The sequence below is a fragment of the Notolepis coatsorum genome (genome assembly GCF_963971535.1).
Source record: "Notolepis coatsorum genome assembly, chromosome: 19".
Taxonomy (NCBI): Eukaryota; Metazoa; Chordata; class Actinopteri; order Aulopiformes; family Paralepididae; genus Notolepis; species Notolepis coatsorum.
The window spans coordinates 48,782,942-48,810,860 of record NC_140183.1 but is presented as its reverse complement, the minus strand read 5'-3'; the positions used below and the strand labels follow the sequence as shown (position 1 = coordinate 48,810,860).

General features: G+C 43.5%; 1 protein-coding gene across 2 annotated transcripts in view; it reads left to right on the top strand.

The window, feature by feature from the left end:
- ago3a (argonaute RISC catalytic component 3a) overlaps positions 1-8,014 on the top strand; it is a 114,383-nt gene extending 106,369 nt beyond the window's left edge. For both annotated transcript variants that reach the window (XM_084335791.1, XM_084335790.1), the window contains exon 19: positions 84-8,014. In XM_084335791.1, coding sequence (XP_084191917.1) covers positions 84-192 — 109 coding nt within the window. In that variant the 3' untranslated portion in view covers positions 193-8,014. The remainder of the gene's footprint in view (positions 1-83) is intronic.
- Positions 8,015-27,919: the final 19,905 nt, after the last annotated feature.

Below are 27,919 nucleotides of genomic sequence, written 5' to 3'. Positions count from 1 at the left end.
TTGTGTTTGAGCATGCTCTAATTTTGCCGTCAACCGCTCCTATTTTAAGGGCCATGATTAACGATCTCTCCCTCTCCCCCCAGTGCGGAGGGCAGCCACGTGTCCGGTCAGAGCAACGGTCGGGACCCTTCGGCGCTGGCCAAGGCTGTTCAGATCCACCATGACACCCTGAGGACCATGTACTTCGCCTGAGCTCCACCGACCTCATCATCACCACCCCAACTACACACAAAGACACACACACACACACACACACATACATACTGTACATACATACATACATACATACATACATACATACATACATGCATACATGCATACATGCATACATGCATACATGCATGCATGCCTGGCCTGCCAGTTAGGAGTTTCTGTAGGTGTGAGATTCCACCCAACACCCAGTCGATCCGGACCGGACACTGTGCCGAGGGAGGCGGGGAGGAGGGATGGGGAGGAGAGGAGGAGGAGGAGGAGGAGGACCCCACCCCACACTGGACTGAGGATGCAAATGCTGCTTTAAAAACAAGAGAGAAACTCAGCACTATTATGCAATATTAAACCAGCCAACTATCTTATTTTCTCCCCCATCGCCCCCCGCCTCTCCCTCCCCATCTGCCTCCTTCACTTCTGGTCCAGTGAGACTTCTCCTTTTGTTTTGTTTTTATTTTCTGTCCGTGTTGGCACGCTCTTTCTTGAAATCTGCGAACTTGACCTCTTCGCCTTCATGTCTTTTTTTTTTTTACAGCAGCACTTTGTTGCATTCTGTCAAGTTTGACTGTCATTTAGATTTTATTTAGCTAGACCCTTTTTTATTTTTTTGGAAAGCAAAAGCAGATAAGGAGTGGTGGGATTCTGTGGCAATCCGGTCGTGGTTATGGTTGGTTTGTTTGACACCAGAAATCCACCCCGTTTGTTTTTTGTTATTTTTTCCTCCATTTTCCTTATTTTTTACCCAATGGTGACTTTTATCATGGTGACCAGTGAAGAGTGTCAATCGACCAATGATGTGTCCAGAACACAAAAACTAGCTGTTATTTTGAGTACAGTGCCACCTGTAGGCTGCAAGACGATACACTGCCCCCCTGTCTGAGTGGAGACGAAGGGGGGGGTTTGTATTTCTCATCATGTGACTTCAGATTAGTTTCGACTCGAGTCAAGTGCCGAGCGCACGAGCGGTGACACGGTTCCTGTTGGCTGAAGCCCTTAATGTCTGTCTCATTCACACAGCCATCTATGGGGTTTTGTAATTTAAACCTCCACCTCACATGGAGCGTTTGAGATTAGCTTTTCCCCTTTTTAATCATTCTCACACGTGTATTTATTATGTCGCTCAAGCCGCCGAGCTTGTGTTTTAATATTGGTATTCATCGTTGCTCTCATTGCTCTCATTCCCGCTCTCTTTGCGCCTTTTCTCTATCTCGCACGATGCCCCCCCCCCCCCCCTCTCTCTCTCTCTTGAGTTTGAGGCGGTGGGTCAAGTTGAAATGACAGATTAGTGAGTTTTCCTCTAGTGCAATAATCAGTAAGCATAGGGACGAGAATATTAGAGGACTGTAGCACGAAGGTGAAAGAACAGTAGTAGCAGACCTCATTTGACAAAAACGAGTGTTATTGGATAATAAAAAATAAACGGTTAGCCACATGCATGGCACTTTGATGTACTGGTCCTCTTAAGCGAGTGATCAGTATATGTTCTTCGGATATGTAAACTATTTATGCCATAATGGAGTAATATTCAAGTGCCTGTTTGGAATGAAGGGTTTTAATGCCTGAAAGCTGTGTGAATGACTTATGGAAGATCCCGTTTCAATAGGGACAAATTAATAAAGGCCGTATTCTACCTAACGAACAGACGTTCTGTAACTTGAAGAAAGCAAGCCTCACCTTATGCCTCTTATTCACCTTTTCTTTCTTTTTCCTTTTTAAACTTTGAATTGAAAATGAATTACACCTCTCTGACTTCTCTATAGACATTTAATTCAAATCATCTCCCCCTAGATATATTATATTGAGTTTGCCTGTACAGCAGTTTCAGCTGTTGTCTTTGTTTTGCGTCAGTATTCTATCAGAGCAGTGCTGTCTTTTTGCTTATCAAAACATGGATCCAGCTGCTATATTGAGTTTGTACTTAACAGTGAGTTAAGGGTTGAGGCCGGACTTCAGAACCAAGCAGAGGTGCCAAGTGGACGACCGCATGTTCACTAGAAGCCCAATGGGAACCCCACCCGCCAACGTTCCCTTTTTAAGGAGTGACTGTGTACTAATATGTTGGACATACAGTCGCCACTTGGCCCCTTTGCGTCCTTAGTAGACCTGAAGCTGGTCCGGTGGTGTTTCTGAGTTAAGACAATACATGTGCACTAAAGAGAAGCATGTGTCAGACTGGACACAGGCGTGGTGCTAATCTCTCTGAATTTGGAGTCTGCATGGGATAGGACGGGGGGTTGGGACGGGTAAAAGAAAAATATGTTGTATAGTCGACCTCTTACATTAAGATAAGATATTCCTTTATTGATCCCTTTGGGGAAATTCAGGAAAATTAGGTATATGAGGGGGTCTTTCTGATTTTAGTTTGCGCGGGCGAACTCTAGGATGTTCCGCCCAGCTGTGTTGATGTAGTCAGCTGTGTGAATCTATGAAACGGTACAATAGCAAAAGGTTCTGGAGGTTAGAGGCTGTCCCGCCGGTGGACTGTGAGTCACGGCAACATCCCGCGTCTTCACGCCGGGGTGACTGCCTTTCCCGATAGGCTTAGCCTTCCCGCACGTGGAAGCCAGCGGGGGTTTGAGCCTTCGTGATTTTCACTAGTTTTAAAAATGAAAAATGGAAATAAATTTAAAAAAAGCCAGATTGAAAGTATATTTGTACATTTTAAATTATGTAATGCACACCACTTATTTTTGCTAACAGAAGAAAGTTCAAAAAAATTTAGTCTATAGTAGTTATTAATCTTAGTAATAATTATATCACGACGAGTAGGCTAACGGTTAAAAAGATATAACAAAAGTTTTATTATTGCAATAGACTGTTGTCACTGTATAACATAGTGTATTTCTGTGTACAGTGAGTGGGGTTATTCAGATTAGTGGCTTGTGTCTGGACTGTTATACTGTTATCGGTAGGGATGTGTGGACTTGCCACCTCTTGCAAAAAAAAAATGACGGTGAGCTTCTAAAGGCTTAATCTTCTCTCTTCGTTTTGTTGATGTTTTAAACGGTCAGGAGGCTTGTTGTGGTACAGGAGAGAATATTGAATCTTGAAACGTCTTCATTGTGAGCCTCACCCAAATGTAATAGACATATACTGTGTGTCTATATATATATACACTGTTAGAATATAAATAGAGTTGTTTGACTTATCAGAGCGCAATTGTTGCTCCTTGAATGTTTTTTTTTTTTTTTTATCTGTGCTGATGCTTGCTCCTTATCGAGGAGGGGTGTTTAAAAAGAAAAAATAGAAAGGCAAATGGTTCCATGTCAGGTGGCCCTTTTGATAAAAAGATATAGTGTAACTAGGTAAAGCTGTCCATACCTTTTGTGTTGGAGCCCAGGGGATTACATCCACTTGCTGTTGCTTCTTCCTCCTCACCTGAGCACCTCATGTGCGCTGGGAAATACAAAGAGTTGGCCTTCCAGGTAAGCCTGCAGCGTGACAAAGCCCTTAAGCTGATTGTTGCTGCCTTTACCCTTTGCCCCCGGTCATTTACCCACATCGCCAGAGGACTTTACATTCCATGGCCAGTAGTAGAATCCATCCCATCCCCTTGAGAAGAAGAAGAGATGAGGAGAGAGCTGAAGGACAGAGGTTTGGTCAGTAAACGTACGGTCCAGTGGATTCTGGCGTTTCGTTAGAGCATGCTTTAGAGCGTGTTAGAGTGTGCTTTGGAGTCGAGGAAGATTATATAGATAGTTGTGTGTGTTCTGTATGTGGTTGGTTATGTTGTATGTTGCAGAATTCAGGGCCATTTGTCATTGATGTTTTGGTGGTTTGTGTGGATTGGGATCTAATTATAGCTGAATATCTGCTGTTTTTGATGGGCATCTGGGCTGTTGAGTATGAACTGAACTCTCTTGAGGACAATTGAACACATGTTTACATATAGCAGATGTGTTTGCCTCGCTAACAACCTGCTGATACGTCATCAGTTCTGCTTTTCTGATGTTGGCTATGAGCTAAGTGGAGGAGTGGCCTAACGAGTAAAGCTCTGTTCCATTTCAAGTCATCAGTGTCCTGGATTTGGATTGTTCTCGATTTCCAAGGTGGAAGGTAGCAATGAAGTGAAGTGGAAAAAGTCCACAGAAAGTGCCTTTCCTCTTGACGGTGCTGTAAATGAAATGAAAGACTAATGTAAAGTCAAGGAAACATCTCACCAAGAACACATTGCAACACACACACACACACACACACACACACACACACCAGGGCTTGAAATTAAAGGGGATGGTTCGGATTTTTGGAACAATAGCCCTATTTTCTACTTTCCAATGATGATGATGTTGATTGGTGGAGTCCTTTCTCAGCACAATTCATGCTGTTCCTCATACTAGCTCCGGCTAGTTGGCCACAAACCAATACAAAGTCCCCATTGACTCTATCACACATTTGACTGGTAGATCATAAGAGCAGGCCCACGCAATGTGAGTAAGCTCCCACAGTAAGCATAAGGTTTACCTACGTTGTCCTTTCACGCACAACACTTGAACACTAAGTACTGGTATTATAAATGTTTAATGATAAAGTCCTTGTAGCAGAGTTTTTGATTGCTCATCCGCACTCCGATTGGAAGGTGAGTGATGGAGAGAGAGAGAGTGGTTGTGTCCAGTGATGGAGATGGCCTTGCACAAGCAAAGTTATTATTTGAATTGTGTTTGATTGCTTATATTGGTTATTTAGCTTGTAACTAAGTCCATCAACAAACGCAGCTGGCTCCAACACTATTGGAAATTTGGTCATCAAGCACACGGTCTGACTAACTTAGGGCCTAAACTACTTGGATATTTCAACTTTACTACTCAACGTTTTGGGAAGGCATCAGTTATACTCGCCTCCTTTCATCATTAGGCCTAATTCATTGCCTAATGTATTGATCTTTATTCAGCTTTTTCTCAATTTCAATCTTTCCTACCTTTATTGAGTGTCAGAATATGACCATAGATGACCATCTATATTTTAGTCTTAATAAGGGGGGAAAAAATCTAATAATAAATTGTATATTTTGGGATGGTCAACGTATATACATCAAGACAATTGAAATATTTTTCGGGGCGGTTGATACAATTTCTAGCCCTGCACACGCAAGGGACACATTTTTACTTTTAGAGATGGTGATGCAAGCTTGCGTTCCCCTACATAGGGCCTACATATAAAATGCCAAGTATATGATTGTGGTTGAGCTTTCACTTGGTGATGGTGCTGCGTCTCAAGAGCCTTGACCATTGGTCACGTTGGTACAGTGGAACGTGCATTGACACAGGGTGGGGGGGGCAAAGTTGACAGTGTGACACGGCCTGGCTCATGAATGACAAACATAACAGCACTTTATCGACTGCCTCTCTCACTCGGACACGTAGCCAAGAGGTTCTGATCTCTGTCCCTCCAGGCCTCCTCCTGCGGTCGGAGCGGGACCAAAAAAATACTCCCAAACCAACGAGAAGCCGAAAGGGATAGCGATACCAAAACAAGTGGCCAGTTGTTGAAAGCGGGCCTCTCGCGCTCAAGTGACTTTCACCCATGGCTCGGCCTGCTTCCCTCTCAGATTCCAATACTATGGTCATTTGAAACGGCACCGTGGCATTCTTTCATCCTAGCGCAGTTACGCCACACGTCTTATCCTTTTTTCTAATGAGCCCGGTTGTATTCCTGTCGTGGGGCAGCAGGGTGTGTAGACGGAAAGGCCTGTAGGGTTGGTCTGTAGTTCTATGGGTACCCTAGGGGGGGGGGGGGGGGGGGGTGAAACCTTTCTATAACGAGACATTAAAAAAGAAAAAAAAACACTGCACCTCACTTACCTTGGTATGCTGCATTATGTTAAAACTCCATGAGAGAAAACTGCAAATATTGCTTTTATTATTACAGTATAATGCTTGAGTAATGCCTGATTGCGATATTCTTATAACAATTTTAGAGACAAAAAGTATAACTGTAAGATATCATCTTGTTTTGTCTTAACACTTATCCGACTTCTAAAAATAGTTCTTGAGCCGACTTTTATTTTGTTGTCCTATTTAAATGTGTTTAAATATATATATATGAAAAATATACATGCAAAATATTTTATGGTGTATTTATTGAGAGTGCATATATATATACGCGTCTGGAAGTCTGCATCTACATTGCAGCATGGTGGGGGCGGAGCCGGGAGGATGAGGCCCCTCCCCCTCCATGTTGACGCCTTATCCTTCGTAGACACGCAAGCACAACAACATGGAGGGTGGGGGGCGAGGGGTGGAGGAGACGGAAGGGCTTAGAGTCGACCCGTTATCCATCAGCCCCGATTGGTCACGGTGAAGTCGGGTCGATTCTTCACCCCCTCCTTATTTCTTTTTCTCGTGTTCTCCACCCTCCCTCTGTTCTCTCTCCATCTGAGAAGGGCCATTCGCCCCCCCCCACCCCACCGCATATGTTGGATCTCATCTCTGCTGACGAAGGGAACCATTTCTGAACCACACTGACTTGATCGTTGGAGAAAACATTTAAATAGCTACCTTTCTCGTCCTGAGCTGCTAGGTTAGCCGTGTCACTTCCCCGAGCCAGTACAGGAAGAGGAGGTGGGAGAGCGAGAGCGTAGACTAATACATAGCGGGGAAGTAGGGAAGGAAGGAAAGATGTTGAAAAGGCAGAAAGCTTATGGATTCTGGTAGAAAACATGTTAGTGTCAGTGTTGCTTCTGTCCTCTTAAACTGTCTCTTGTCCAGTTTTCTTTTTCTTGTGCCAGAACCTTTTGCAGCAGGAGTAGGTCTTCATTCCACAAGAACAATCCATGCCTCAGCCTTAAGTGGGTTCTTGCGTCATTATCAGATTTATTTGTGACTTTGCTATGCCTGTGTTGGGTAGCCTACAGAGGGGAAGAAAAGCCTACCTTGCCCCCCACCTCAACAGGCCTTGTCTCTCACTTAAACCACTAACTACAGTACCTAGTGATCCCTGATGTACGAGACGTGTACGTTTTTCTTTTTTCTTTCTTTTAAACCTCATTGTCGATCCCATTTCTAATGGATGTGAGAGCGGGAACCAGGGGAGGGTTCCTTGCTCCTTTGAGTGCTGGATTTAGAGACCTGTGCCTGTATAATGAACCAAGGTGTTGTTGTGATGAATCACTGTTTCCTTTTTCTGTCGTCTGTCTCGGTTGGTTGTCCCCCCCCCCTCCCCCTCCCCGGGTCAGAGACATGGAGATTTGGCGGACTTGTCGATCCTGATCCAAAGCAAATAGGCCTTCCCTCCATCCACAAAGCCAAATGTATTTTTGCTTAAAAAATGTTTACTCTAATGTTTACTCCCGTAGCTGTATCAGATGTAACCGTTTTCATCCCATTAGCATTCCAGTAATGATCATGAACCAAATATTGCTAAAGAGATTAGGATATCTGATGCTGTCCCCCCCCTCCCCCCCCGGTTCGGAGACTGATATTTTGGCAGTGTGGCCAAGTGGACGATAAATAATGTGACCGTGCGGATTGGCCCAGCTTTTCATGAAATGTATTATGTAATGAAGTGTCAGATTTGTGTCACGTCTTTTAATTAAAACTCAAAGATTGTGGGTTCTGATACCATTGAGTGAGGCACCAGCATATGGATGTATATTGAACCGTGACCTTCTCACCATCACAAGATCCATGTCTCTATCCCTCCGTGTCGCAAGAAATGGCCTCTGTTGTACCAACACTTCTTTACTTTTCAGTTTTAAATGTGTCTCTCTTTTATTTTATAACTCTTATGTTGTTGGTCTTTTAGTGTTGCTTTGCTTCAGTTTGAAGTGTATCTTTCACTAATACTTGCAATAAAAAGCTTTGCTTTACCCTGGTTGTCTTAATGTGTTACTGTCATGAATGGAAACACCCACTCGCAGCAAAAGGGAAATATCCCAGCAATAGTCCGGTTGTGAGAGTATCAAAAGCTTTACAAAAAAAAACATTCTAAAACCTACTCTGGCGCTTACAAAATTAGGCTAAAGGATTCATTTCTAGTTTTGTATTGTTGTTGAATATTTAGCTTGGTACGCTGCTCTTTTTAAAGGGGAACATCACTCATTGACATTCTTGTGGTTTAGGACAAGTGGGCTCAGCTTTCTTCTGAAGCTCGAGAGCCAAGACTATTCTGTGATGTAATGCTAATGAAAAGCCCAGATACTTCAATGGCAATGTGAAAGAGAGACGTGACATGGGCTTATATGAAATCTGTCTGAACTTTTATATCCAATTACATTAGTAGTGCTATACAAACCAGAAAATGAAAACTTACTTTTTATGCTTCTCAAATCCTCTTGAGTAACTCCATTTAATTCATATTCATAGTAGGCTATTTCATTACATCATCATTGCAGATATCTTGGTATGCAAACATCAGGTGATTGCCATTAAATGACAACTGTGGCCAATGATCTGTGCTTACGACATTGTGCCATATTGGGAGAAAATGTATGGCACGTCATGAAAACACTATTGGTGCGTTCCATTCAAAGTCGGAGGTCAGAGGTTCCCAGTTGGAAAACGGAATTACCACCTCAGTGTGTTTCAATGCCCAGCTCGGAAAGTAACCATGGATATGTAATGTGTAGTTTATCTAAGGGAGGAGCTAGCCTCTTTCGTGACTGTGATGCACGCCAACAAGGTTTGGCTGAGTGAATCCAGTCCCTTGCTCCTCAATGGCAAACCAACCTAGATTTACCCTGAAGAACTGGTTCTAACCGAACCGTTCGTTATACAAGTATCACAGAGAAATTTCAAAGGTACTCACAGTTGCCCGAGGGTTTCGAACAGACAAACGTTAGGGTTTGAAAGCTTGGCGTTGCTAATAAACTTTAAAAAAAAAAAATAAACTGGTCAACACTCAATCAATCAGATTTATTTAGCACATTTAACATGACATGTGTCAACCAAAGTGCTGTACAGAGGGTAGATACATATAGACAACAATCACAACTCTGTTTTATGGGAGGGCACACAGGAACACAGGGCATGAGTCAGTGAATGGGAAAGGCTAGTAGGTAGAAGTGGGTTTTGAGCCTAGATTTGAAGATTTTATGGAGATTTGATGGAGGTGGGGATGCTGTTCCACATTGCAGGGGCTGCGACAGCAAAGGCACGGCCCCCCCTGAGCTTAAGGTTAGACCTCCGGACTGTCAGGAGCCTCTGATCGGCTGACCTGAGGGACCTAGTGTTGGAATAGGGGGATAGGAGGTCTGAGATGTAGGAGGGGGGCTGACCATTAAGGGATTTAAAAACAAATAGGAGAACCTTAAAATCTATCCTGTAGCGTACTGGAAGCCAATGAAGGGAGGCAAGGACGGGTGATGTGGTCTCTCTTGCGGGTTCCGGTCAACAGTCTGGCAATGGCATTTGGTACCAGTTGTAAGCGGGACAGGGAAGACTGGTTAATGCCTATATAGAGGGAGTTGCAGTAGTCTAATCTAGATGAAATGAAAGCGTGGATAACTCTCTGAAGGTCTGCAGGGGAGAGAAGGGCTTTGAGTTTAGCAATGGTGCGTAGTTGGAAAAAACATGCCTTTTCCACTGAGTTCACTTGTCTGTCGAATTTAAATTGTGGATCAAAAATGACCTAGGTTCTTGACATAAGGCTTGACCAGGGAGGACAGGTTGCCAAGACTGTTGGTAAGGGTGGTGACAGCATCTGGGGGACCGAAGAAGATTATTTCGCATTTGTTTTCATTTAGTTGTAATATGTTTTGTGCCATCCAACATTTAACGTCATCCAGGCAGGACATGAGACTGTTAAGTAGAGACTGGTTGTTAGGTTTCAGGGAAACATAAAGCTGTGTGTCGTCAGCATAACAGTGAAAAGAGATGTTGTGCTTCTGAATGATTGAACCAAGGGGTAGCATGTAAAGGGAGAACAGGATCGGGCCAAGGATGGACCCTTGCGGGGGAGCATGTCTATGTTCCCCGGGTCCTATGTTCCCCGCTTTGATTGATTGATTGATTGGAAATTTTAGACCACCAGCCCTGATTCCAAACTCTAACCTTAACCAGTTCGAAAGAGGGCCTAAGCTTAACCGTTCGAAACAAGGCGGACATTAATAATTAATAAAATAATACAACTAATAAAATGTTCAATCTATTAATCAATCAAAGCGGGGAACATAGAACCCGGGGAACATAGGACCCGGGGAACATAGGGATGATCCCCCTTGCGGGACCCCACAGGAGAGGGAGGTTGAGGGGGAGGAGCAGTTGGTAATGTTGACAGCAAAGCTTCTATTTATGAGATAGGAGGAGAACCATGCTAGTGCAGTGCCACTGACACCAACCCCGTGTTGGAGACGATCTAATAGAATGGTGTGATTAACAGTGTCGAAAGCTGCGCTGAGGTCAAGCAGCATTAAAACAGAGCAGTCACGGTTGTCAGCGGCGAGGAGTAGGTCATTTGACACTTTAAGGTGGGCTGATTCTGTGCTATGGCCAGTCCGAAACCCTGACTGAAATGTCTCCAGGATGCTGTTGTGGTGCAGGTATGGAGACAATCGGCACAGAACGACCTTTTCGAGTATTTTTTACAGAAAAGGAAGCTTGGAAATGGGCCTGTAATTACTGTGCTGGGTGGGGTCAAGGTTTGTTTTTTTCAATAGGGGCTGGACTACTGCATGTTTAAAGCAGGATGGAACAGTACCAGTTGCCAGTGAGCTGTTAATAATGGAGAGGATGCTGGCACCGGTTGTGTGAAAAACCTGTTTCAGGAGAGCAGTGGGAACAGTGTCAAGGGGGCAGGTCGCAGGTTTCATAGAGGAAACTATCTCTGTGAGGGGGTAGACTGAAAGCAGGTCAGTGTGGATGAGCAGACTAGAGGGACAGCTAAGTTACGTGTGGGGGGTGAGATGTTCCTTCTGATATCCTCAACTTTGTTGGTGAAAACATTTGAGAATTCCTCACACTTAGTTGGGGACACATCCAGGCAGGTACGGGGGGGGGGGCTAATGAGAGAATTGATGGTAGTGAACAGGGTCCTGGGGTTGTGGGAGTTGTTGATGAGGTCAGAAAAATATGTGATTCTCGCCCCTTTAACCGCTAGGTGGTAGTTAATGTAACTGTCCCTAAGCATTTCAAGCGAGACTTGAAGTTTGTCACGTTTCCGCTTCCGCTCTGCCTTCCTATACTCTTTTCTCTGGTCAACACAGCTTGGTCAACACTGTTCAACACAGCTTTATTTCTGGCATTGGGTGCCTGATGCGCCTGCGCTGTGATCACAGCGCAGGCACATCAGGCAGCTAAAGCCGTTTTGAGCAGTGTTGACCAGTTTATAAAATTTATTTTAAATGTTGATTAGCAACGCCAAGTTTTCAAACCCTAACGTTTGTCTGTTCGAAACCCTCGTGCAACTGTGAGTACCTTTGACATTTCTCTGTGATACTTGTATAACGAACGGTTCGGTTAGAACCAGTTCTTCAGGGTAAATCTAGGTTGGTTTGCCATTGAGGAGCAAGGGACTGTGGATTCACTCAGCCAAACCTGGGTTGGCGTGCATCTCAGTCACTAAAGGGGCTAGGGAGGAGCATGTGACCCCAGTATAAGCAGCTGTTTGTGTGGCTGGTTTCTGAGCACAATATATACTTAGAAACCGCTGAATCAGGCTACCACACTGCTATTGATCTAGCTTCATCGAGATTAAAACAATGTCTTTTACAGCCATGTTGACATCAGAGAAGTCGTGGTGTTCCTACTTATGATTCCGACTTCGAGGACTGTTCCATTGCATTTTTCCTAGTAGGAGGAGGTTAGATTTGTCCTAGCTCCCACTTGAATGGAATACACAATAATGAATGAATACCAGTGGGACATCACAGATTAGGGTGCAGGAATTATCTTGTTTCTATACAGGATAGAGGTTGATCTTCTCTAAACAGACAAACTATCCTATGACATAAGATAAACATGTCAAAGGGGAGGACTCAGGTTTTAAACTGTGAGACGATATTTGTATTGTTATTGCTTTTACCATTTTTCTTATTCTCTGCATTGCTTTTATTCAGTTTATCCTAAAAACATTTGTTCAAAAGGAAGTATTTCGACAGGTACATGGGTATCTTTGTGGTGTAGTGTATCTTGTAGACCAAGCCCATTGCAAGTAACATTATCTCACCTCAGCACTGTGTATAACGTTTGTGTGTGGATTTCCAATTCCAGTGTGGTTTGTCAGAAATGGAGGTTATGCTGTTCAGTTTGGAAATTGGGCGGCTGTATGCCATAAATGCCAGGGCCGTATTGATTTTTACCCCAGTCTGTCACTGTATCTAGCTATAAAGTAATGTTATCGAACTAACAGTAGCTAATCTTTGCTAGCTTCACTTGACACTTACAGTACCATTACTTTAGTTTTCATTCAAATAAAAGTTAGAGTAGAGTGCTTTTTCTTAGAACTCGTTTTGCTAAGAAACTCTTTGTGATTTATGTAGGCAAATCATTTACATTTACATTTAGTCATTTAGCTGACGCTTTTATCCAAAGCGACTTACAAGTTCTGTACGACAAGTCATCAGGAAGGGCACAACTCTATCAGCTGAGTAACAATGTTCATCAAAGTGTTGAGTGCTACAGTGTAGGTTAGTTTATTAGGACAAGTGCATGACAGTAAGGTTAGTTAGGGTTAGATATCTTTATTTTTTTTTATTTTTTTTTCAGATAATGGTTGAAGAAGTGCGTCTTTAGTCAACGGCGAAAGATTGGACGGGTTTCAGCTGTTCTAACTGGGGTGGGTAGTTCATTCCACCATTGTGGGGCAAGGACTGAGAATAGGCGGCTTCTCCTTGATGACCCTCCCGGAGCTCGGATAGGAGTAGGTCTGAGGCGGCCAGAAGATGCAGAGCGTAGGGGTCTTGAGGGTGTGTAGTTGGAGACCATTGACCGGAGGTAGGCGGGAGCGGTTCCCTTTGCCGCACGGTATGCTAGGTCGAGGGCCTTGAAGCGGATTCGTGCAGCAATGGGGAGCCAGTGCAGGTCCCTAAAAAGTGGGGTGACATGGGCCGACTTCGGTAGGTTTGAGATCAGGAGGGCCGCTGCGTTCTGAATGAGTTGAAGAGGCTTGGTGGCAGTGGCCGGGAGGCCAGCGAGCAGTGTGTTGCAGTAGTCGAGGCGGGAGATGACTGTTGATTGGACGAGGAGTTGGGTGGCTTCTTTTGTCAGGAAGGGCCGGATCCTTCTGACGTTGCTCAGGAGGAATCTGCAGGTTCTGGTTGTTGCTGCAATGTGAGCAGAGAAGTTCAACTGGTCGTCGAGGACAACACATATTAGTGATGATTTCAACAACATCTCATTATTTTCCCTTCAGTCACAGATTGTACACTGCTCTCCCTTGTCTTCATCAGGCTTGTGAACAGTTCCCTCAACAAGCCCCCCTCCCCCCCCAACCTCCACTACCATTATTTGCAACAATGCATAGTGCACTTTATATCCTTTTTATACCACTACTCTCTGAACTGAATGTGGATACTGTTACTCTGTCATTCATGCCTTCTTTTTCTACTTATTTAAACTTTTTTATGATTCTTTATTTTAGCATTACATTTTTTCTTAATATTATTAATTCTAGTTTAAGTCTATATTTTGTGATTCTGTGTGAAGGGGGGACTAGCAAAGTAAGGTTTCCATTGTACGGTATAACTGTCTGTTTAACATGCATATGACAAATCAATATGTTGAATCTTGAATCTCCTGCATACTTCTTGGCAGTCTCGAGGAGCCTACTACACAGATGTCGGATTCTATTGTTAAGGGACGGATTCTGGCCCTATTTAAAACGGCAATATGTTGACCAGTACGGGCCATAATTTCACTGATCGCTTAGCATTGAGATACCCTCTCACCAGGCTCCAATCCAATGGGGTAAGTGTTTTAACCTACAAAAACCATGATTTGTATCCTCTTCCAAAATAGGAAGATCACAGCATAATTGGATGTGTCTGTGTTCATAATTATGTTCTACTGCGAAAATGGTTGCAAATCGTCCAAGTTGTGATAGGTGTTGAATGCAGAGGTGCTGTGTAGGATTGTTAGTAACTGTCTAACTGCATATATAATTGTTTACACTAGTACCTGTCTATCTGCATATATAACTGTTTCCACTAGAGGGCACCCTAGACGGAGACACTCAGGAGTACTACCAGCTGGCGAGTATAAATAGCTTTGTCTCCTCCCACTTCTTTCTCTCCCCCATGTCTCTCAGTGAGAGAAGACCTGTAGAACTGCTGCTCTTCATGTGAATAAATAAACCACGCCATTTAGTGCTCAAGATAGAAACCATGCCTCTTGACCACATTATTGTCGCCCTATAGCCGAATTCTGTTAACAATAGGTTTAATTTATGCAATTGACATGTCGTCAGCTTGTGACTGCAACTTGTTCCTGTTTGCGGACGACTCAGCCCTGCTGGTCTCTGACAAGAACAAGTTACAGGTTGAAAAAGCCCTCAGCTCGGAACTAGGCAAAATCTGCATATGGCTCGCCGACAACAAACTATCATTACACATGGGCAAAACAGAGTCCATTCTCTTCGGTTCAAATAACAAACTCAGCAAGACCGACGGCTTCTCGGTTACAGTGGGTGACAATATTATCACAAGGAAAGATGAAATTACCTACCTGGGTTCCATCCTAGAGGCTAATCTTTCCTGTGACAAAATGGCATCCAATGTAATAAAAAAAGTCAACCAACGAACGCGATTCTTGTACCGGATCTCCTCTCTGGTAAACAAGAATACCCTGAAGACTCTAGCAGGAGCACTCATTCAAGGGTACTACGACTATGCTTGCACCTCATGGTACCAAAGCACCTCAAAGGCACTAAAAAACAAATTACAAACATCTCAAAACAAGCTAGTCAGACTACTGCTTGACCTGACTCATAGAACCCACCTCACCCCTGCCCACTTTGACAACCTAGGATGGCTTAGAGTAGACGACAGAGTACAGCAACTTGCAATGGGCCTGGTCTACAAGATACACTACGCGACCAAGGTACCCATGTACATGTCAAAATACTTCCCAAAGGTCAGTGAATACCACGATCACAACACCAGAGGGAGCTCCACAAATCATGTAAAACCCAGATTCGGCTCAAACAAGGGACTAAACACGTTTCGCAATTATGCCACATCAATGTGGAACGCCCTACCTAAAGCTGTAAAGGAATGTGAATCACTACCCACTTTCAAAAACACTCTAAAAAAACACCTACGTGAGACTGCAATTCGAAACTGGCCCCTACAAATGTCCTAACCTAGTTGTACAGTAAATGACCAAGTAAGGCTTTGTCAGTATTCCAATGTACAGTGTAAAATGTGTGTGTGTCCCCTACCCAACCCCCCCCCCCTCCCCACCTCCAAGGTACAGCCCTCACCCACCCACCCAACCCCACCCCACCCACCCAACCTCCTCCAATGTACAGTTTCTATGCCATATATATGTATATGCCAAATGTATATACACTCTTTTTCTGGACACTTTTGTATCACAAACAGTACTGTATTTGCAAATCTGATATGTCATAAATGTATAGATGTAGCAGTACTGTCTATCTGTATATCATGTATGTCATATATGTTATGATGAATTGAAAATGGGGGACCCTGATGTAAACAAGACGAAAGTATTTCTCTGGTCTGCATCCCCTGAACAAGTGTATGTACTGAGCTGTACTGTACTGTACCCATTATGCAATCTGTTAATAAACTTTTCAATCAATCAATCAATCAATGATAGGCCTAAGGCCAGTCATGATAGCACGAGATCTACAAAACTCATTATAATGTTTAATGAGGTATGGGTTGAAACCATTTGAGGATGCAGCACAGTGCTGTTTTTCAATATTAATGTGATCAGTGAAATTATGACCTGTACCAGTCAACATCGTGTCTAAATAGAGCCTTGGTTAAAAGATATTGCACCTACTGTGTTGTGGTACTCACAGTGGTACTGTTTTAGTGTTCATGGCCAGCAAAAGCAAGGATTGATTGATATCGGAACGACATACGTTGAGTTTTATTATTTTTTTCCTTTCAAAACTTGATTCAATATTCCAACTTTGCATGAAACATGGAGAAATGGAAATGTATAGGCTCCTAACCCGAACCTGACCAATCCAAGTCCGTCAAAAAGACTGTATTGAATTTAAATAAATTCTTAAAACCTAATTTAGTGGCACCAGAGTTTTATAGGCAATATGGGTGTAATTTATAGATATTAAACCTCCGAAAGATGGAATGAATCTTTTGACCAAGAAGATTTATAGACCCATTCATCTCTTTTGTACACTGCACCAAGGGAGTACAATAGTGTAGGCTATTGGTGTGAGAGTATCTCACGTTGAACCTATGGTTATAGGCCTACAATTCTATCAATACCACATGAATAACTTGCTTCTGTCCTGATATCACTGAAACCCTCCCCCATGCCTCATGTACTAATAATGAGGAACCCTTGCACTGAAGGACCATATAACTCTTTCCTGGACAGCCCATGTATTTGCAGTTGTGAAGTTAATCTAAATCTCTTGGTGTGTGAAAGTGATATATTTTGGGGCAGCGGTGGCCTAATGGTTAAAGAAGCGGCTTTGTGACTGGAAGGTCGCCGGTTCGATCCCCGGGACCGGCAGGAAAAAATCTGCCGCTGAAGTGCCCTTGAGCAAGGCACTTAACCCCCAACTGCTCCAGTGGAGTTGCTCAGTGGCCAATGGTGTCAGACTGTGGTTGTACTGGGCAGCTCCCTGGTATGAATGGAACTGTGTGAATGTGAAGCAGGGCGTAGCTGAAAAAGAGCATCTGTGCTCAGCGAACCTACCCTGGGTAAAATAAAGGGTAATAAAGCATTACATCATGCGCAGGAATGGGTTGTGAGAATTAGACCATGCCTAGGGGTGGTCGTTAGACCCCCCTAGGCATGGTCTAATTCTCACAACCCACGACTGCACGTGGTGTAATGGCTTTTATACAACTGGCACATTCATCCAACCTTATTGCTATACAATAAACACACATTAATTGAAGATTTATTGAAAAAACCATCCGCCAGAAAAAGTAGTTCCCAAAAAAAAGAGAAGTTGCCTCCATGTGGAAGCAGCTCGGAAGTGCATCCAACTGTTCTCAGTAAGACATCCAACAAACTAAGACATCCAACTGTCTCTCAACTAAGACATCCAACAAACTAAGACATCCAACTTTTCTTTAGTTTTGAACCTACTTTCTATAGAACTTCATTCTTAGATGCTTCTATAGAAAGTGGGTAAAACAAATTAAAAAACGTTTTCTTTGCCCTATATGTAGCAGGGTGGATTATCCTTGCTTTGTGGGAACGGGTGTGCACAGCCACTGGGTAGCGAGACACAGTAGAGCTCCGTCTGACTGCACCTTCGTCTTTGGGTCTGGAGCGTCAACTGGAGGCCGGCAGTGGGAGTGGATGGGGCCCGGGATTTACCAACCTGGTCTGGTACTCTGGTCTTCCTCGCCCTTCCAGGGCGGTCAGCAGTACTCCCCAACTCGCTCTCACTTCCGCCAATACCTCCTTTAACCCTCCCACACCTAGTGACTGAATTGTAAATAAATAACTTAGTTCCTCCCGCAAGCAGTACCCTCCCTCGGTGACATTAGAAACCTTATAGTAAAAAGGGAAAAGTTGGATAGGAAGGGGTTAATTGTATTAATGTTACCCACACCAAAAGGGTTGTTCATAGGCTCAGGAATGGACACGCACACAGAACTCCCATCTAATTCTTTATCGTTACTTATACTGGTCAGTTACAAAGATTTAATAGCACTTGGTCAAATAGAACGAAGTCTTACTATTACCCAATTTGTAACTCAATACCTTATAGACACTTAGATTATACACCCACACCGTATAGAACCAGGTATTGCCGACCCAAGTATAGTATACTTCAATGTGCTTGACTCATCACCCACGTCTGGGTTAGTACCAGGGATAATACCTCTCTCAGGCTTTAATTATATGGTAGTGATAATACCTCTCTAAGGCTTTACTTATAATACAACAGGTCGGTAACCTCCCCACAGGGGAAGGGTTAATTAGATGGGAAAATATTATTAAAGAACAAACACGTTATCACACTCAAAGAAAATGAAAAAGGTGGGCCCACTTTACCAAACAAAAGTCATATACTAATGCCGGCATGTAATGTTTATGGGGTACCCCTATGAACTGTAGTTAGCAACATTAGCTTTGCCCGTAGGCCGCACCACACTGTGTACTGTGCAATAGGATCCTGAGCACCGAAGCGCTAATGTACTCAACCAAGATGGCGGCCTCGCCGCACCACCACTGTCCGGGTGGTAAGATGGCGTCAAACATTCTCGTCACAGCAGCTAGCAAGCGGTGTGGGGCAGAGGGAGCAGTAGCGGGCTGAAGGCGCATGCTGGGTGATGGCGACCTCTGCTGGACGGGACGAACTCCCGTGCTGGGCTGACGACCGCCGGTGCAGAGCAGATGTAGAACGCCGGTGAAGACAGGCTGCTGGCTGCCGGGGCTGGGTTGACACGCGATAATAATCTGGGCCCTACCTTAACTGAAGCTACTCTGTGGGTCCTAGACAGCCCTCCTGCTAGCCGAAACATACAACGACGCAGGGTGCCTCTAACCACCGGTCCTCTTCAAGCCACGCTGGCTGGGCACCTCACTGGAGGGGATAACGTTAACATAAGCCAACTCTTGGCTATACCGCTTTCTTCTAGTATAACTCGTTGTATCACTAGGGTTATTCAGTGGGGACATGCAACACGCTACTACGCTTATATTTCTAGTATAACCCGTAATATATTCAAGTTCAATACATTCACCCATGTGGTCCACAACGGGGCTCTTTCAAGACACGACCGACCAGGTCCAAGTCCAATGTCGAAGAGGCTGGCTCTCCTCACTTCCGTTCCAGTTGACTTGCTTCCCTCTATGCCTCTCTTGTGCGCTCCGCCTACCACCGCCGCCCCCTGCTGGTACCGCCAACTAGCCCCACAGGAAGAACTGGGTGGATAGAATATGATTCAGTTTACTGTTTATAATCCATATTCCAGCCGGTGAGAGAAGGAGAAACCTGCGTCATTGTTCGAGGGAATATCAATGGAAACTAGTTAATATGTCTTTGTGCACAAAGGAGAGATAAAAGGCAAGTCAGCACTTCTGAATAATAGTCACATATTCAGGGTGCTACCAGGGTGCGGTGTCGGCCTATTTATGAATCGTTTTCAAATAAACGCTAGATTATCGATAGTATATGTGTACTTATGCACGCTATAGAAGCGGGCTGAAAAATCGATTATCTCATTTCCTGATCAGCACACACACACACGCAGACACACACATAGGGTACACGTTGATATCGCTGTGAAAAAAGCTCTAATTATCCCAAGACTGGTAAAATAGATTCCTTACCTCCAAAAAGATTATTCCAATTCCTGATCGCCATTCCAAATATCGATCGCGTTTATTGATCCAACGCTGGGTGGTCGAAACACCGATTCCACGCTGTTCTGAGGCTCCAGAATGAATCCGATCGTCTCGGGTGACTTGCCTGAGAAGTAAAATGAGGAAGCAGGATTTTTTTCCCCCCCATGCGTTTCATTCAATCCATTCCAAAGGGGTGCAGTACCACAGGGAGAGACGATAGGGGGCGGTATTTTCCCTATGGAGATCAGAGAGAGTTTGCAGTGGTAACGTGAGGCTAGATTGATGAAATATGAATTCAAATCGCTAATAAAAAATAAAACGAGATCTCTCGTCGTTGGCACTGAACGGTCGGCATGAACAAACAAGTTATCTCGTTGTTGGCACTCAAAGTGTTAATGCTGCTGGGCAGGCTGTTCCACAGAACTGCAACTGAATAAAGGAAGGTCTGCTGGCTGTACGAAATAAGTTTAAATCTAAAAGGGACTATGTTTGTGTCATGGCTGTGATTATTCTTTACATATTGGAAGTAATTGTATAGGTAACTTGGCACCTCCCCTTTATAAATCCTATAGACTAGACATAATTGTATCATTGATACTCTTTTGTCCACCCTGAGCCACCCTAGGCTGTTGAAGTGGGGCTGGTCTAAATGTGTACAAGTGGGGAGCTGCAGGACTATCCTAACTAGCTTGTTCTGGGCAGTTTGAGTCTATTTTTCATGTTGCTGGGGGCACTGTCATACCAGAACAAGCAAGCATATTCGAAATGGCACTCAACTAACGCCCCTGCAAGTGCTGTAAGAGCTTTCCTGTCCAGGTAGCGTGTAGTCTTTTACCAACAGAGTTGCAGTTCCGTGTTCGGGTTCCGCAATCTGATTGGCCACTGACGTTTCTCTCTGCGCCAATCGTGTTACGCCTAGTTCTGCCTCTACTATCCTCGAGTTAACTTACTGTAATTTATACAAATGGAAGTATTGATTTCGCCGTAACGAATCATTAAAAAAATATACCATTAACTGGAATATGTTAGTTTCTTACACATATGTTGGATTATGTAATTGGTTTGTCATGACAAACCAATAAAAAATCGCGAATTAACCGGTGGTTATCCTATAACCCTAGTATGTACATTTCAACAAAGTGGAGCCGCAGGGGACTTCCATAGCATACGCCTTCAAATCCAGCTAGCATTGATGCTATTCAATGCTATCATACCCAACTAACGTTAATGCCATTCAGAATTTATTAACATAGCTACAACAACACAGTAACGTTAATATAATTACATGCATCATTGTTTACAATGAACGGTGGGGCTAATCGAAAGGACTGAACACGGACAAGTAAACAGCAATCAATTAACCGGACACACAAGCAGAAGGCGAAGCATAATTTGTACTTCCGGTCGGGGGGAAAAGTTAGTTTAGGTTTGTGTTAACGTTAGATAATGTACACAATAAAATAACTTATTTCCGGTGCTTTAGACGTTGCTCTTTTATTTTGAAACCCCCCGACCGGAAGTAAAAATGATGCTTCGCCTTCTGCTTGTGTGTCCGGTAGGGATGAGCGAATCAGGGATCTGGGTGAAAAGTCACGAGCGAAAACAGGAAGTAAAAAATGCGCCGAATGCATTGGAGTCTATGAGAAAATGAAAACCTACAGACCTTTTTTTCCCTCACATTTTACCAAAATCACTCTATATCACTCATTTGTCATTTCTGGATGGATTTATGAAATTTGGACATGTACTACTGTACACAAGACTTCAGGCTATGGACCCAGCGTATTTTTCAGCCATACCAATTTTTTCGAAATATACTTTTGGATATTGCAACTACTACAGAAAAACATGAGTAGCAAGTTTTTCTACAACTCAAGTTCAGACCTATGTTACTCTATTTCATTAGCACTAAAAGTGAATTTTCCTTATTGTTATCTTTCAAAAGAGACCAGGCTCATGCATGTGCTATAAGTATAAAGTATAGTACTTTGGTTTGCAAGAAAAGTATGCAGTCCTCAAGTTCAAGTAAAAAAATTGCCACTTTTGGGGGCGCCAGTTAAGAGGTTAAGAGGATAGAGTGGTCCACCGTGTCGAATGCCTTTTGGAGGTCTAACATCATCACCATGCCACAGAGATTCCTTCTGTCTATCTCTTTCTTGATGTGATCTGTTAGAAACAGAAGACAGGTGTCTGTGTGTGGAGTGGGATTTTCTAAACCCTGATTGAAATTCATACAGCAAGTTATGGGATGTAATATACAGATCAATTTGTTCATATATAATCGTTTCTATAATCTTGAACATGACACACAAGATGAAGACAGGATGGTAGTTATCATGGACATGGTCCTGCTTGCTGCCTTTTTTGTATAGTGGTATTACTCTGGCCAGTTTAGGCTCACTACTGGTGCTGCATACAAAATTTGGACAGAGAGGTGGCAGCACTTACCAAGGGCTGGATAACAACACAACTGACTGAGAATAACTGTGGATCTGTTTAGTCTGCTTCTGGTTGAAATATGAGATCATTGCCCTTACAATTCATGTATTCTTTTATTGATTGATTGATTGATTGATTTTATTGTGGATTAGAGACATCATCCAAAGGATAAATAAAAACATGATAAAATGCAAGCACTTATTTCCAACCTCATGTCGACACAGCTGTTTGTGTGTGTGCTCAATTTGTGAATGAAGTGTAACGGGTGTTCTGTGTGTTGGTCTGGCTAACACACATGTTGTCTGCGTTGTGTTCTGGGGACTTCAAACGCCACAGGAAAGGAGGAGACGGTTCTACTGTTGGCAGTAACGGCCACATTTATTGCTGGTTCAGCTCTCAAAACCTGCACACAATGAATGGCAAAAGTACCACAAAAGAACGGCATTACATTCGTTTCCAGTCCTAACAGTCCAGACAGTAACACTAACATACTAAACCTGTTAGCCTGAGAGTGAATGGCATTGAATATAAATGTATAAAGTGTGTAAAGTCTAAAGTGAATACATAAACATGAAAGAAACAATTTAGAATACACATACCTGCACACAATGAATGGCAAAAGTACCACAAAAGAATGGCATTACATTCGTTTCCAGTCCTGACAGTCAAATCTGTCGACAAAAAACCATGAATGACTAACTGTATTTGACGGCGAATTTCACCGACCAAAACATCCAATTGTGCATAGAATTTACCCAAAACATTTGTAACAACAATACTGAGTCAACATTACTCAATTACTAACATAGAATTCGTATCTGAATATTTACAACATGAATCCACAAAGTGCTACGAGGTTAATCAATATCATTACCTCTGAGGTTGAGCGCTCTGGCGCGAAGTGGCTAGGACCGGAAAAGTGCTCCCTAGACCAGGGAGGGGCAACTGGCGGCCCGCGGGCCGCATGCGGCCCTCACCGACACTCCATGCGCCCCCAGGCCAACATACCTTTTTTTATTTAATTTTTTTTACATTCGACTAAGAGGTTGGCAGTCGACTATGCCTCCTTTCGATCGATTAGTCGACTATTCGACTAATAGGGGTCAGCCCTAGTGTGGACATATTCAACACAGTTGCCGTGCAGCAATATGGGGGGTTTGATAAACTGTCCGCTGTTGTTACCGATGGAGCACCCGCAATGAAAGGAAAACATGAAAGGAAAACACACAGGATTCGCCGGGCTTCTAAGGCAGAGTGGCGTTGAGTGTCCAATGCTGCACTGACTGCATTATACATCAGGTAAGTTCGCTAACATAATTTCCATCTATTGTGGGTCACTAATAATCAGGGGTGCAGTGGTCATGCCACGCGGTACCACGCCGTCCCCGCACTTTAAAAAAAAAATTAAGATTTATTTTTTGGCGTTTTATCGCTTTATTACTACTGGGCAGTCCAGTAGGGAGAGACAGAGGAGAAATGGCAGACAGAGTGGGGGGAAGACATTCGGGAAATAACGACGGATTCGGGAATCGAACCCGGGTCGCCCGTGTCGCGGCTGAGCGCGCTATGTGGTTCGCCACTGGGGCGCCCCCCCCAGCACTTTTCTGAGCAGAAGTACGCACACAAAAATGAAATGTTATTTCATCTGATGCAGATTGCATGCACAAACATTGAAGTTGACATTCCTTCTATTGTGCGCCAACAGGAGAGACCACAAGTGTCTCATTAACACTTTAAGGACCAGCCACGAGTTAACTCGTGTTTCGATTCCACCCGTTAACTCGTGGCAAGTTGTTATTGTTTTATTCCATATTAATAACGGTATTAACGTCCCCGATCGACTTGCAGGATTTACCTGCATATTTGATTTCCGAAACTTGCAATACCGGCCAGATCCTCTTAGGGGCGCCATCGCTCCACTGCAGTATCATTGAGGCTGAATGGGAATATTTTTTTTTTTATTGTCTAGGGGCGTTTCATATGAGCCTGGATCCCAGCCGAACATCCTCCATCTTTGATCACGTTACGGAATGCAGATTTCAGCCTGGAATAATGGGATTTATGATCAGCCAATGGACATATCGATCTACCAGATTCCGATGAATAATGATGAAATGCTGCCGGCGATCACATGGGCTGACGGTGGGATACTATTCACCCAAATTACAGCCGGATTGGACATTGTTGTAACACGCAAGCGATCGATCAGTTGAATGTGGCCACTTGAACGCACACTGTATTGCTAATCAATAATATTAATCGGCGTCCCCCGCCGCCCCCATTTCATCCATAGATGCTCTGTAATAGTCCGGATGCTAAGCAGTTTGTTTTATTTCATTCGTATATATACAACAGAAATGGCGTTTGATATACCGTGACTAGCCTTTAGCCTCATATCTAGCTTCCCAGAAAAAAGACGAGACAAAAACTGCGATAAAGCTTATATTCACGACGCTATAAAATGACAACCAACCGATGGATTTTTATTTTCTTTAAGCCATTATGAAGGCACGGTTTATGCACTCAAGTGACAATGAGAATGGATAGATAGCAATACTATAAAGTATATGTATAGCTGTTAGAAAGTACATCGGTTTGTTGACAAACCCTGGTCGTCCAGAACCATATTACACTGCAAACCGTGGTCGCCAATGTGTTAAAGACAGAACCATTATTGACCCACTGTGGGGGAGGGTGAATGTCATGCCAGTTTGATAAAGAGTCAATGGGAGGCACTCAGGAATGTTTTGTTTAGTAGCAGGATAAAAGTTTATACATTTAACAAAATCATTTATTATTGCACTTTTGATTTACTGTTGTAGTGAAATGCAGCAGGAATGCTGCTTTGTGTTTGTTAAGTTCATACATTTATTTTAATAGAAGCCTTAATTATAATTTGTCACTTTTGTATATATTTGGGTTACACAGCAATACTTTCAAATTCAGCTGTATTTATAAATTCATGAAGTTGAAATTAAGCATAACTAAATGCGTTTTAAATGGAATAAAAACAAAGTTACAACAAATTATAATAGTTTATATGCCTTATTTATCACATCTGTGACTATTATGGGCTATTTGAGTGATGGGGTACTACTGGCGGGACTGCCGATAAACAATGCGGCCCCCCAGATTGATTGTGGAAATTTAGTGGCCTTCACCATATACAAAGTTGCCCACCCCTGCCTTAGACAATGAACTGGTCTAGTGAACCGGAAGCAAAGCTCTTGACCGTGAACTTTCTTAAAGTGACGGTTCATATACAAGTGTCTTTAGTATAAATAAATGATAAACAAAAGTGCAACCCAAAACTGGGTTGTAACCACTGGGCGCTCGGACCCCAGCGTGCGCGGGGGGCAGGATGAGACCTCCGCACTGGTTTGGTTTCGGTTCGACAGGCAGGGTCGCCCCCGGCTCGCAACCTACAACCCTCGGAGCACGTGACGGCTGCGGCCGGAAAGCTGTAGGGATCCTGGACTCAGGGCAGAGGAGAGACCGACACTGGTTCTCAACCTCCCGCAGAGAGCTTGCGCCGCACGGCTGAGAAGGCTGCAGTGGCGGCCCGTCAATGGGGGCGCTAGAGCGCCGCCCTCCCTGTTAAAAGAGAGAAGAAGAAGAAGAAATATATATTTTTTTAGTTTTTAGTTTTATAGCCCTATAAATAATATAAACATGTTTAAAATGAATAATATTTACTCATTTTAAGTATGTTTGTGTTTCCAATGCACAATATAACGTTAATATATCAAATATAAATAATCGTTTTTTCCGGAACAGGAAGTGACTCACTGTCTGATAGAGAATACGTTCCGTTACCGTAGCCGCATTTCTCCTAGCCGCATTTCTCTCGGGCTAGACGCAATAGCGCTTACAGTGGGCGTGCACGGCGTGCACTGGTTTCATCGCTGTATCCGTTGCAGCCAATCAGTGCGTAACGCGCTGTGCGTTGAAATATGATGTATTATGATGGAAGCCGGGCGCGATTTGAAGTGGTCTAAGCAAGCAGCGTCTATAATTTCCGTAGCCGCATTTCTCTGAGACGCTCTCTGATTGGCCGACGTCAGTTTCTGGTTAGTACTGTAGATAGTTACTCTATGCTAGCTGTTGTGTTGTTGTGATGCAGCTATTTGTCTTAGAGCGTGACGGCAAGTTCTTTCGACGGTTAAGCTTAGGCACTCTTTCAAAGTTGGTTAAGGTTAGAGTTTGTCTTAGAGCAGGGCGATAGGAACGCCAGGTAGTTTGCAGGCTGTTCGACGCGGATATGGGCAAAGACACAGCTCGTCACTCACACAGTACTTGTTGGCTAACAACAAGAAGCTATATATGGATGCAGTGTGGACATGGATGGACATCAACACAGTCTGGACAGTGGAGTGGATATACTTTATCAAGCCCTTCTGCCTGCTGGACCACTGTGCGTTTCAATTTAACAAGGTAGAGTTGCGATATCTCTCTCTCTCTCTCTCTCTCTCTCTCTCTCTCTCTCTCTCTCTCTCTCTCTCTCTCTCTCTCTCTCTCTCTCTCTCTCTCTCTCTCACTCTCTCTCTGATTGTGTAGGGCATATTGGCTGCATTTGACTGACTGTGATCATATATTGATTGATGGCAATGGTGATAGTTGTACCTAATTAAATATTCGCCAATGCGTGGTACATGTTTGCAAAATGTTTGGTATAGCGCCCCCCATGGAGAAGAATGTACCGGCCGCCACTGGAAGGCTGCATCATTAACACTATGGGTGCCGGCCAGAAATCCGGAAAATGACTGTGGATTGCCAGCGCTATTTGTCTATGGAGAAATTCCCCTTCTTTGCAGGGCTATAACTTTTTAAATTCTATTGCTACATTGCCATTATTAGGGCCCATTCAAAGTCCTATATGTATTGTTCATTGTGTAGCAACGTTAAACTTTTTCATTCACATATTCATAGTAAAGTATGGTCTAATCTCTAATGTATAAGTATGTTTTCATCTCTTTCTGCAGCTTTCTCCAGAACGTGATATATAGCCCCAAATGCATTATATTGATGATGAAATACAGTTTGATGGCAATCGGGGCGCTATAAAAAATTTCAATTGGACGTACTTCTAGAATGATCTACGTATGATCTGATGATGACCGGATGGGCGGGGGATCGTTTATAATTCCGTGGGCAGCGTTATATCATTCATCTAGTGTGGGTGATATGTTCATCATAACAGTTTATATGGAATACGATAAAAAATAACGCTGAATCTTACCGTATCCTCCTCGCGCCGTTGGGCGATGAGTGTCATTTACCTATTATGGTATGTAGAAATATCGGGTCCATTTCCAGCTTGTATAATAGTATATATGTCCAAATCATGTTGTTTATCGAGTTATTGGCAATCGATCGCTATGTATTGTGTCGAGATCGAGTCCCGGTAGCCAAACAGAGTGCCCGGAAGTAATACGGCCGACCAGCACAACCTCCATAGCACTTCCTGTTTGGCGATTGCGCCGATCGGCCACCAGATGGCGCTCCTGAACCGCCAGAGAGCTCAGTGGGTCCTCCTGGTGGATCTCAGGCCAGCGGAGGGGAAATATGAATCCGATCGCAGATTTTTGAAATATTGATATAAGGACGCTGTAAAGCGTCCTCCGGCAACTTGAGCATGGCCGGGAATGACGCTTTTAAGCGTTTTCCGGCAGTCAAAGTGTTAATGATTGTATAATGACATTTAAAAGTCTAGACCCCAAAAACAAGACAACGCCCCTTTTTCTGAAGAAAAAAATCCCATCTTATATTTGGCACAATACTGGTACTTATTTTTACATCCTGGTTTCAGTAGACAGGAAGTGATGAATACCAAGTATGTTTATAGCTAAGCATGGCTTTACCACTTT